Below are 13,467 nucleotides of genomic sequence, written 5' to 3'. Positions count from 1 at the left end.
CTTTAACAATGTAAACCATGAACATGATTAATCTAGCAAATCAGTAAATCTATCAAATTTTTACCCTTAATCTAAAAAATTTGCAACAGAAGATAAGATTTAATCTAAAACATTATAACCCAAATAAACACAGAAAAAAGTCTAATAAAATCTAACGAGCGGAAACCTCAAAATAAGCAGTTCAAATTTCTTATGGAAATCAACATTGGAAAGAGGAGATAACTCTGTAAAAATGGCTGAAAAAACAATAAAATTTAAACAGAATCATCATAATTTTGTATCTGATTAATAAAGTGTAGCAAAAGTAGACATTTTAGCATTTATTAGAATATCATCTACAACTTATGATGAGGTTTCATATCTTACCAAACAACAAGAATTCCAATCATGATGAAAATGATGATGAAGTAAATATTATAATTTTTGTGGTAAAAAGAATTTTTTAAGCAAAAGCAAAACTCTTAATAAATAGTTTGCAGATGTAAACATTACAAATTTGAAAAAAAAACCAACAAACAAAATTCAAAATGATGGAAGTGCCAGAAAACATGAATTTTCTGACATTACAAATTACCTAAAAACTTCCAATTTACCCACCATAACCAAATGTCTGACATATCATGGGCAGCATATAAAGAAGTTTCACATAAGCACCATACTTTACATGAAATTGATAAAAATAGAACAAAATCTGACAAAAAACATGTTCTTCTTATGGAGTTATCTCCCTTTTCAAATGTAAATTTCTATAGAGATTTTGTAATGCTTTTTTTGAGTTTTCTGCAACTTAGATTTTTTTAGACTTTTTTTCTGTGTATATATAGGAAATAATGGTATGTATTTGAATAAAAATATATTCTGTTACAATTTGTTTAAGTTTAAAATTTATTTTGACTGTACTTATATAAATACTCTTACCTAACAAACTCATTGCTGCACCCATTGGTTTTAACTTGCTATTCACTGCACATAATGCTACATCAACAGTACAAAAATCCATTTTTCCTTCAACAAATAACAGATTAATTGTCTGGTCGTCTTTGTCATGGATCCATCCAGATTTCAATATAGGCCTTTTAAATCCTTCTACATTTATCATACATGATTCCTTAGCCTCAAGTTGTTGCCATCCTTCTATCATATTGTCAGGAGCACATGGCTTTCCAGCAAATACCTCTTGCTTTGAAAAAGTATTTAAGCTATCCAAAAGGGTGCATACATTTTTTTTTGCAGAATCAACATTTGCCTGTTTACCTTTAAGAGACAAACCATTGTTGGTCTTTTGGAACTTCACATCCCATTGATTTGAAAAATCAGCAATATTCTTGCTAAGATGTTTTTCCACAAAACACCAAGTCATATTTCCAATATTTATAGTTGATGTGATTTCTTTGACAGTTGTAGCTAGATTGTAATCTGGTTCAGGCTCAGCATCCTCAGGTTTATACCCATCTGAACCATTAGTACCTCTGCAGTCTTGAGGAATATTATTTGACTGACTTGATGGTACAATTGAAACACTCTCTGAGTGTTTATCACCCTGCTTGCCTTTTGTTTTTCCATTTTTATTTGGCTTTCCATCAGAATTGCCCTTTTTTTTAGTTTTACTAGTGGTAGCTGTAGGCATAGTCTTACTATTCTTTTTGTCATTGGTACCAGGAGTTTGTGGCTGTGGGGCTGGAGACTTACTCTTTCTTCCTGATCCAACTGAGGCTTTTGGGTCTGGACTAGTGACTAAATTTGGCTTTAGATATTTCTCGTATAAATCAAGAGTGGTGTAAACTGTAAAGGCTTCCCTGTTATTGTTTTTCACTGAAACCTTTCCGCTTTCTCTTTCCAAAAAAGTCTTGAACCAAACAGTTCCACTGACATCCATGGTTATTGGAGTTTCCGTTACACATGCTAAAATTTGCATTTTCACTTTAGACACATCCGCTTTAGTTAGAGCAAACACCATTAAATTATCCATCTCCATAATCACTTCTACTCCCCATGCAAATGGCTTCATAGCAGTACCAAGGCGGTCATCAATATATTGCCTTACCTGTTCCTTTCTTAGTAATTGTCCTAAAGCAGAATCTACCTCAAAAACATCATTTACTATTTGACCACAATGCTTTTCAATCTTTTTCTTGGCATCTTTCATGGATCTTTCTGTTTCTCCAACTATGACGATATTACTGCCATCAATCTTAATATCAACTCCTACTGGTTTGTAGCCATCTAAAAACCTGGACTTATCAAAGCATTTAACTTGAAATGGATGAAGATTAACAATACACCGGAAACCAGGATTCAACTTCTCTATGCTTCCTGGAAAAAAATAACAAAATAGGTGTTACATGTTTTGTTTAGGAACTAAATATATACAGGTTGACATCTTATCCCAAAAAATAAATAAAAATGAAGAAATAAAAGAACAACTCTAATAAACTCACATCCACTCATTTTTCCAGTGGAGTATTTTAGTTTTGTCAGATATATGATTAATACATTTGTTACTGGACTACTTAATACTACTTTAAACAGTTGTGCCATCACATCTATTGAGTAATTCTACCAATAGAGAATAAAATCTTTTTAAACTGTAGTTTGAAAAGAACTTTTTAACTACCAAATTCAGAAATTAATGCTAAGTATTTATAAGAGTTCACAACCCATTCAAAATTTGCATTATTGCAAATATGTTGCAGTTAAATAAAGATTTTAATGATGAAAATTTATATATATTTGCAAAAAAGAAGTTTCCAGTCACATTATGCAATTACAATGATGAATACTACATTGTGCATTTGTGGTATTAGAATACCCCACTCAATCATTTCCAAGCACAGATTCAGGTAGAGGTGCATCTGGGATGCACCACCCCATTAATTGTGGGAAACAAATTTTTTTTACATGAAATCTTACTTTTTCACTATTTTTACCTCCAAAAATTGTCCCTTAACCAGAAATCATGGATACGCCTCTGATTCTGTTAAATTACATTGTATGGTAAACAGGAAGTAGGTAGATGAGAAACCTCGAAAAGGGCAACATTAATTCCCTTGCATTGGAGTTGAGAAATCTGTTACAAAAATTCCATTAAGCATCAACTTTAAATTTATTAAGTCATAAGGTACATATAAATAGGAAGTAGATCATTAAGGAAGTCATTGTGCAAAAGCAATATAGCAGATATCTAACATAGCTATGATATGTAAGCAGTCCTTATAATAGTAATAGCTGTGAAATCTCTAACAGAAAAATGTAACTTACAGACATAGAGACTGACAAATGGACATGGTAATTTTAATACAATCCTTCACTAATGAGTGAGGATATAATTAACAAATAAATGTATAGTTATGGAATAACAGTAATGTAACTTACCTGACATTCTTAGTATCCAATTTAAACCTTTGCTTCTAAGATTTCATACCTGAAATAAATTGTGAAAGTTTGTCACCATCTTTCTTAAAAGAGTAACCTTTTAAATCAAACTAATTTAACCTTTTCTGAATGATTACACCTCATCCATAATTCAACCAAGTCAATGCAAAGCAGACATTTTGGGTAGAAATTGATAACAACAAAAACAAAAAAAAAAAAACAGGTTAAAAAGACATGAACAAGTGACATTGTACTTCATCTGAGGGATTTCAAGGTCTATTACTTTATAGGCAGTGACTAAAATAACTTGCCCAACTAACAATAAAAAAAATGGAGTTGCTTGGAAGACTAACATGTAGAATCTAACTCCAGAAGGGCCAAATAAAAAAAATGTGTGGTTATGGTCACCCAACAGACCCTAGTTTTTACTGTCAACCCTAGACTTTTTTTGCCAAAATGAAAAAAAAATAAATAAAAACTGACTGAAAGTAGTTTTCTGTTCACTTCCTTTTTTTTTGAAAGCATAGAGCTATCTTTACCAAATTACCTGTTTCAGTTATCATGGTAACAGGTTGATTAGGGTTTTGAAACACAGTATTTGAGTTCATATTAAGTTGGTATTAATTAATGAAAATGACAACTACAACTAAAATTGATTTTTTCCAAAAAAAAAAACCTGTAGCAGGAGAAAGTGGAGTGTTTTAGGCTTCTGTCAGTATCAATATTTTTATTTGTACCTTCCATCATGGTTTTTCTCTATAAGTTGACCAGAACCACACATATTTTATTTGTTCTAACAGCCTAATAAGGTATTAAGGTGACTTAATTATCATAGGTTAGGTGAACCATTCACCTGTGGAAATTAACCCTACTATTCTGGACAGCTTGACCTTGTAAACCTTATATTTTTACATATAAGTTAAAGTATATTAAGTAAAATCTTAATTGAAAAGAACATGATCATTGATTTGGTCATACACCCCCTTCTTATCCATTAAGACTTTACTAAATATACTCCAACTTGCTCCGTCATATTTCTTTTTAATTTTGTTCTTTAGTAGTATCCATAAAAAAGAAAAAAGGTGATTAAATCAGAAACTGAAAAGGCAATTCATAAAAAAATTAAGACAAAAACCCAACTAATACCATTTAAACACTTCACAAAATAAAAATAAATTAATTGACCAAAACAAACAATATAAAGATTTACATATACATGTGTATATTAGGTTTAAATGCTATAAAAACACAACTTGCACTTAAAATTACATGTTTACACAAGTTCCCATTTCACCTTAGTTCACCCCAAATTGTACTAAGGCGAAATGAGAATAATTTTATGTATCAAATTTGACATTTAAGGCAAAAAGGAAACAAGCTGGTATTTTGAATTGAAATGTTCGGTGTGGTTCTCTAAACCGCGCACCTCAGGCCTTAATGTGTTTTTCTACAATTATGGGAAGATCTTTGGTTTTTATGGCATTAACATAAAGAGCAGATTGAAATTGGATTTGACTTATCCATTTTTGCATAAAAAAAGGTACATATCCTTTAGATCAAATTCTCAATAAATAAGTGAACTTCTTAATGGTTCACTTCATATAACTCTGATTGGTCGACACACTAGGTTATAATCTAAACATGGATACATAAAAAATTCAGACATCTTCAGAATGTTACAAGAACAATACCATATTGTCTCCAGTTTAAATGACACAATTGTATAGTTTGAGCATTACATGAGCAAAAGATAAACTGAACCACACATGATAAACTCACAAAAAAAAAGAAAGTACAAAGTAAAAATAGCTATTACCTATATAATTAGTTATTTTTTCTTATTGTCACTAGATATAGAAGTTTCATATATTTTGTTAATATAGCAGTTTCTCTGCTGCTTATTAAATTATTAGTTATTTTATAGAACTCCTTTTTGGGCCCAATAGTCTTAAAGCATACAGTGTGACTTGGCTCAATATTTTTGTCAGTTGTTCCTAAAATCTTTGAACAAATTTAAATTTACATTTACATCAATAACAGAGCATTCACTGTATTTTACGGTTTTTATTGTTTTCTTTGTCAATTTTACACATATTTACATAATGTTATAGATTTACACATCATTTTATACTTTTGTTTTACTTTTCTTTCATTTCCAACAGATCTTATGCCATTTTACATAACAAATCTGCGATCAGATCAGTTACTGGTCATCCGTTCAAGGACTGTAACACACACATCAGGAAGTGGTACTCAATGAAAACACAACACAATAAAAAGCTTCACCAAGTACAGCATGATAAAACTACAGTGATCGAACCCTGAACAGTTGGGGCAAGTGTTGACACAATATTAGTTTTTGACACATTTAATCATAAGGACTTAAAATCATAAATTAAATTAAAAATTTTCAAAATCAGACTAAAAATAACAACAGGCCCTTGAAGTGCCTGAATCCTTCACCTGCCAAACCATACCTCATCAACCAAATAAGTAAAGGTATCATGCCTTGTTATCATGTTTGCAAAAAAAATAACTGAAGAGCATACATTGATGAATGCTGTAAGTTTAACTGATTACCTTAGGCACTGTAAAGTGTTGGAAATGCCTTCAAAATAATTTTAGAACCTCTAGAAAAAATTTGGGCAAGGGTTCCCTATGCTCTGTTATAACACCAGGTCTCAGTGGGCATTAGCCCAATAAAAATTTGTTGAAAAAGAACATGAAATGAAGTTAAATCACCGCCATTCAACTCAGGAGACCATGTTTACTATAAAAAACCAAAGACTGTCAAAATCAAAGCAAGTATAAAATTAGGGCGAAAATGGCAGCCATTTTGAATGGCCACCCACAACAAACTTTCATAATCACCATTCAACTTAGAATACCATCTTTCCAAAAATAATTGGAATCCAAGCAACTGGTGCAAATGGTCACAAAATGGCAGCCATTTTGAAAATGGCTGTGTAAAAAAAAATAATTACTGCCAGTCAACTTAGAATATCATATTTGTTTTATGAAAAGTGCTCATATTCATTACTATTCTACAGATGAGGAATTAAATAGCAAAAAAGCATTTTGAACCCTATGTTCCATTTTTAGCAAAACATGTTTTTCGACTAATGAAAAATTTTAAGCAATAAGATTGTGCAGGAAACCCTAAAAATCAATTTTGACAACTTTCGTAATAATTCGGCATATGTCCATCTTCTGATGGTAAACAATATTACCCAGTATCAGATTTTTGCTTAATTAAACAGCTTTTGAGTTACTTGCAAAAAAAAGTTTTTTGACACTTATGTTCTTTTTTTAATAACAGCGGCCATGTTTTTCGACATTTCAAAAATTTTAAACATGATTCAATTTGTGTAGAATAACCTAAGGAAAGGAACATTCCTACCAACTTCCATTTGATTCTGAGTGTTAATTGCAGAGAAGATGATTTTTGTAATAATAACATCAAAAATAGCTAAAAATGTCGAAAAAGGATAATAACTCAGCTGTTAGACAACAGACTTTAACAAAATTTGACCACTGATTGATTGTTTGGATTGAACGCCCGATCAGCAATTGTGACTGCTAATGAGCCAAGTTAAACCAAATGACATCAAGTGCTGCTATATGCCAGGAACTGACAAGCCCATTAAACTGTTGAATAGTTTATTCCAATTGCACAGAATGATGTAATATGCGAATGCATATGCCTATGGTGAAAAGATCGTGGTATCAGAAGGATTAATAAGCCGAAAATGAGGGGCTCTGACTGAGCGCCGTAGTAAACAAACGGTAACCTCCAGAATGAAAACTGGACCGATTTCTGGAAAATATGAAGCATTTAGGTTACAGACCACCAATTCAACCAATGAGCATTTGGAACGTACTCAAAAATAGTCCTACGCAGAAATTACCCCTGTTCCTCATAGTGCTGTGAAAAAAGTTCTCATCTCATTTAAAAAATTTAAACAGATTCTGAAAGGAAAAACATTTCTGTACATTTTATAGGTGCATTTTGCTTCTTGTGATGTGAAGCCTAATCTCCATAATGATTTCTAAATATACCCCTATCTTGTGAAAACACTGGGATTTCCCATGCTATTTATAGACACTTCACTTCCGGTGACCAGTACTGCACTGCAAGTCTGCTAACCCCACATGCCATTCTGAGGATTATGAGCTGACATATGTAGAATCATGCTGATATATAGTCCTCTGCAGGTTAAAGTTAAGGTAAAGTCCAGAGAAGCCTTTGAATATTGTGAAATTAGCATAGAAGCCTATGGGAAGTGGAATTTGTGGTTTCTAGCCTCAATAACTAAAAATACAGGGGTCATGACGGCAATATTTCAGCTATATTCATGCCATGAAAATAAAATGGGTGATATAAAGAACATCAAATGAAAATTAAATGAAAAAATGGGATGGGACACAAGGAAAAGAGGGTTGACAAATTTTGATCGCCACAGACAATTTAGCCTCCTGTGGCGCAGCCCAATGGTTCCTACTCTGAAAGAATACCACAGAAGGGTTCTTTTATGTGCGAGGAACGTGACATCTTTCCAAACATGTTGCACCACTATGGTTTACGGTCAGGTTTTCCTTATTATGGTCTAACGACCCCAGCATGAAGCATGCCAAGAGTACCTCATTCCACCACCAGGGCCACACAACCCAGTTTCTCTGTGGGCAAGGTTTCTGTGCACTATTTAGTCTCCTCTTAAGACAAGCTTAGAGCTGCAAGTGTTTTTGGACTTTTTCTGACTTAAGGTGTGACCCTCTAGGCAATTTTTTGGGAGTCAGATCACATTTTTATGTGTAAATTACGCAAAGATTTGCGTTAAACGAAACACTGGCTGCTGTGGGAATATTTTGACACCCAGACCTGCATAGGGCTTGACCACAGATAGATTGCAGCATGCTTAACACTTTTACTTTAAGTCAGAATATGATTAAACCTAACGATTTTGGAGATATATGTGAAAAACTGCCCCCTCTGTTGTATTTGCAGTTATGATGGCCATGTTTTTCAATTGATCACATATCAAAGCAAAAAAATTTATGTAGGAAACCCTAATGAACAAACATCCTAAGTTTCAACAAAATCCATTCAGTTGTTCCAGAGGAGATGATGTTTGAAAAATTGTAAACTACAACAACAACGATGAAACAAAGGAAATGTGAGCTATTGCTATCACTTTGCATCTGTTGTTAATAGTTGATTGACTCATTTATTCATAAAATATCAGGTTTGTGAGTTAATAGTCTTATCTTACACACACATTCAGTAAGACTGAGTAAAAAAGAGAGTTTGATCCTTTTAATTCCAATCTCAAAATATCTGAAATGTAGTCATAGTTTAATTTATTGGAGACTCTCGTTTATCGAAATTGACATAGCAAATGGAAGATTTCAACAAACTACATGTATATGAAGGAGGCCTTAAGATGATCAATGTAAATGCTTTTATTCAAGCCATGAAATGTACATGGATAAGGAGACTTTTTAGAAATGAAGGAAATCGGCAAACTATTTTCTTATCACAGGTAGACAAAGAAAATTGTTCACCTGTGGATCAGCATATATATCTCAATTAAGAGAAAATATTAAAAATAATTTTTGGCGAGATGTTCTGTTGTCATGGGAAATGGTAATGGAGAGAGAGAAAGATAAAAAATGGGAATATTTTTTAGCCAGTCCTCTTTGGATGAATAATTTGTTTAAAGTTGGACAACGACCAATTCTTTATAAGAACTGGCTTGATGGAGGTATTCGTTATGTTAATGATTTGGTTGGAGAAGATGGTTCTTTTGTGAAACACGACGAATTACAAAATATTTTTGATGTAAATTTGAATATAATGAAATACAATAGTATTATGTCTCTGACATCAAAGATAAGTAAGCAGTTTACAAAGGAAAGCTACAAACTAGCATCTCCTTTCATTCCATCACATGTGAAAACTATATTAAAGAGTCAGAAGGGCTCAAGAGATATGTATTGCATTTTAAATAGAAATGATTGTACGTCTACAGGGAACACCAAGTGGAGCACAATTTTAAATGTAGATACTGAGAATTGGAAAGTTTTTAATAAACTTCCATTTGTCGTTACACAAAACACAAAACTGCACTGGCTCCAGTACAGAATTAATCAAGGGATTTTGACAACCAACAAATTTATCAATATAGTTGACAATGCCTCCTCTCCATTTTGTTCTTTCTGTAATTCAGGAATAGAAACTATTGAACATTTGTTATGGGAATGTGAACACGTACAGGATTTTATTGAAGAAATTGATCAATGGTTCCTTCATAATGGTATAAGCATAGCATTCACTAAAATCATATTTTTGTTTGGTAATATTAAACAATGTTGTAAAGGTGATCCACAAAATAATATTATTTTTTGGATGAAACATTATATTTATAGTATGAAGTGTTATAATAAACCATTAAATGTGCAAGGAATGTTAGAAAAAATGAAGTATATGTATAATATTGAAAAAATGATAGCTGTGAAAAACAAACGTGTGAAAAATTTTGAAAAAATTTGGAACTCTTATAGATTTTTGAATGCAACCTAATGATCCCAATGTTGTAAACATTCAGCCAGACTTTTTTTTCTTTTTTTTTTCAGATCAAATTATTCCTTTTTTCACCTCTAATTTACTGTATTTTTAATAAACCCAATAGGATAAAGCATATATCTCATTATTAAGCTGGTTGTTTGCATGTACAGAATGATGCAGTTTAAGTAAACAACATGTGATGTTCTTCATGTAGTTTAAACTGTCTGTTATGTATATATGTATCTTATTGAATAAAAAAATAAAAAAGTTAAAAAAAAAAAAACTACATATATATGACATGGTTGTCAATTCATAAATTAAGAGTAAATTAGGGCTACTGATATATGTAATTAACATACATTTGTATGCATATTCTTTCAAAATGTATGATAAAGAAAATTAATGGAATAAAGCAAATAATATCCTTTTCCACTTTATATCTGTTTTATTTTTTGTCAAAGTGATGGCAGCCTTTTTTGTACACATTATGTACATGGAATTTAAACAGTTGTGATTTTGGGAGTTGGGTGCAGAGTGGTTAATATACACTTGACTTGTAATCATATGTAAGATAAACACCACTTTGCAATTCAGCACCATTAGTGATGTTTCTAAGCAACTGCCTTAGGCTTTGGGTACCGTAATTTCCTCACCCACATACATGTATCCCTGGCGACAATGTACGCCAGAAGCTCATACAATAGGTTATTTATACACTCCTTGAGACGTTGAAGTTTCCTGCGTGCACGACACGTAAACATACACTAAATGCTCACTAAAGGCACGATGAATGAATGCTTCTAACATGCGATTAAACAAACACCAAATAATGTGTAAACACATGATATTTGTCGATAAATTGAGCACGAACGCTAAAATGGGAAACGTGAATGTTTCAAGGACTGTATCAGTTTCGGCGATGTCATAGGAATCCATTTCCCTTAACCAAGGCAAGTGTTTTTTGTTGAGGGAGAGGTTTTAATAACATTCTACTTTCCATTTCCATAAAAATAATTGAAAAAAAAACATGTTTCCAATCCACAGACACGGGTTCACAAAACGAAAGTTGCATCCTACAATAAACACAATATTTTAACAACCCATTGTGTAACCTTCTCATCTGCTTTTCCAATAACCGGTTGTGTAACTATTAATAACATATTTTCATTGAATCACATCCTCATTTCTACATTATATGTTTACCTTCAAGTTTTGCCAAACCGAAAGTAGAATTGACTTGGAAGTGGTCACGATACAAAAGGGACGTAATAAATCTTCGCGCCAAAACCGTGGTCATAGATTTTGAATATTCACATGTACACCAATCGGTATACATCCTCGGCCAACCCCGGCTATGCTCGAGAAGTTGCGATTGTATTCACACATAACTTCAAGATTACGAAGTCAAATGGTTAGTTTTCTCAAGATAATAGTGGTTACAATTGCTACAATTTTAAGAAAATGTAAGGATGACACTATTTCAAATGTAATGTTAATAGTATAAATAGTTTTAAATAATATTTACACCGTTCAAGATCGGTGGGCAATATCCCTGGTAGAACAGGGATATTTTTGAAATATTTTTAATATGTTTTTTTTTATAATGGATTGGAATTGTTTTTTAAAAATGTTTTTTACTTGAATCTGCATGGTCTCAGAAATGTTTCTAAAATGTTTCTTCAAACCATTTTTCAGAAATGTTCAAGTAACGTTTATAAAAAAAAATGTGTATAATGGAAATGTTTAAAAAAAATTTCCTTAAACCATTATTGAAACATTTTTTTTTAGGTTACAGACCACCAATTCAACCAATGAGCATTTGGAACGTACTCAAAAATAGTCCTACGCAGAACATCTACATCTACATTGGTAATCCGTAAAGAGCCTGTCCGACTCATCACACGAATGGGGAAAAAAACTAGTGAACGTCATCCAAAAAGGTGCTTTGCAATATTTACATGTGAAAGGTGAAGTGCAGATAAAAACATGGCTAGCTCTCTACGGATTCTGGACATAGGATATGAGGCTGGTCTTAAATGCCTCATAGTCCTCCTGGTCGATAAGTTGTGCTGGTAAGGCGTTCCAGTCTATGAGTGTTCGAACAAAGAAGCTGTTTTTTCTCTACTCACTAGTAGAGCCTAGTCTAATGAAACGCCTTTGTTGAAACTGTCTGGTCGTTCTAGTTGGTTGTTGAATGTAATCCGGTATCGGTATTGCTACTATTTGATGTACGATTTTGTAAAATAGTAGTAGACGTGATGTTCTTCGTCTATCCTGAAGTGTTGGTAATTTTAGGTCTTCTAGGAGTGTTGTTACTGTCCCTTGATCTCGTGAATATTGATGGCCAATGAATCTGGCTGCTCGTCGTTGTATCATCTCCAGCTGATAGATGTGCTTTTGGAGGAAAGGATCCCATACACTACTGCTATATTCAAGGGTTGGTCTTACTAGGCTTATGTAGGCTTGTCTTTTGATAGATATTGGACAGCTTCCTAGGTTTCTTCGTAGGAACCCAAGTGTCTTATTTGCCTTCGCTACGATGTTACTTATGTGGGTATCCCAAGATAATGTACTTGTAAATTCTACTCCTAGGTATGGATTACGGTGTATTGTCTCAAATATGTGTCCTTCCATATTGTAGTCATATATGATTGGTTGCCTTCCTGTTGTTATTCGAAGGACATAGCATTTTGATGGATTAAATATCATCTGCCAGGTCTTAGTCCAATCGACCATGGTGGTGAGGTCCTGTTGTAACTGATGACAGTGATTCATTGATGACACTGCTAGGTATAATAGGCTGTCATCTGCGAATAGTCTTATTGGCGACTTGATGTTATTGCCGATGTCGTTGATGTAGATAAGAAACATCAGTGGGCCTAAGACTGTTCCTTGTGGCACTCCAGATTTTACGGGACATGATGTTGATTCCTCCCCGTCCACAAGTACTTTTTGATCACGAGTAGTAAGCCAAGACTTAAGCCATCCGTGAATATCTCCTCTTACTCCATAGTAGTCCAATTTATGTAATAGTCTTCTATGAGGTACTGTATCAAAAGCCTTGCTGAAGTCTAATATTAGCAGGTCTACTTGTTGTTTGTTATCCAGATGCTTGCTGATTTCTTCAACAGTGATGATAAGCTGTGTTTCACAAGATCTATTTTTCCTGAATCCGTGGTGGAAGTCTGACAAGATGTTTTTTTGCTCTAGACATGTCTGAATGGTATATGCTCCATGATCTTGCACGGTACGGATGTCAAGGATACTGGTCTATAATTTACGGGTTTTGATCTTTCGCCCTTTTTAAATAGTGCTGTTATATTTGCTGTTTTCCAGTCGTGTGGTACTTGTTGTTGTTCTAATGATTTTTCATAAATGGTCTTTAGATATGGAGCAATTTCATCTGATGTTTCCTTCAAGAATCTACATGATATGTTGTCGGGTCCACTGGCTTTGTTGATGTTGAGCTGTTTTAATAGTTTTGCGATGCCTGTCTCGTTTAGTATAATGTTGTCAATAGAGTTGTAATT

At 33.1% G+C, this 13,467-nt stretch overlaps 1 protein-coding gene across 10 annotated transcripts in view; it reads right to left on the bottom strand.

Moving 5' to 3' along the window:
* Positions 1-13,467, bottom strand: part of LOC148601233 (uncharacterized) — a 59,109-nt gene that overhangs the window by 22,292 nt on the left and 23,350 nt on the right. For all 10 annotated transcript variants that reach the window (XM_088555742.1, XM_088555738.1, XM_088555743.1 and 7 more), the window contains one exon: positions 919-2,313. In XM_088555742.1, coding sequence (XP_088411868.1) covers positions 919-2,313 — 1,395 coding nt within the window. The remainder of the gene's footprint in view (positions 1-918; positions 2,314-13,467) is intronic.

The sequence above is a fragment of the Perna viridis genome, chromosome 12 (genome assembly GCF_037379345.1).
Source record: "Perna viridis isolate PV_CMFRI_1.1 ecotype Kerala chromosome 12, ASM3737934v1, whole genome shotgun sequence".
Classification (NCBI taxonomy): Eukaryota; Metazoa; Mollusca; class Bivalvia; order Mytilida; family Mytilidae; genus Perna; species Perna viridis.
This window is presented reverse-complemented; position numbering and strand designations above follow the sequence as displayed.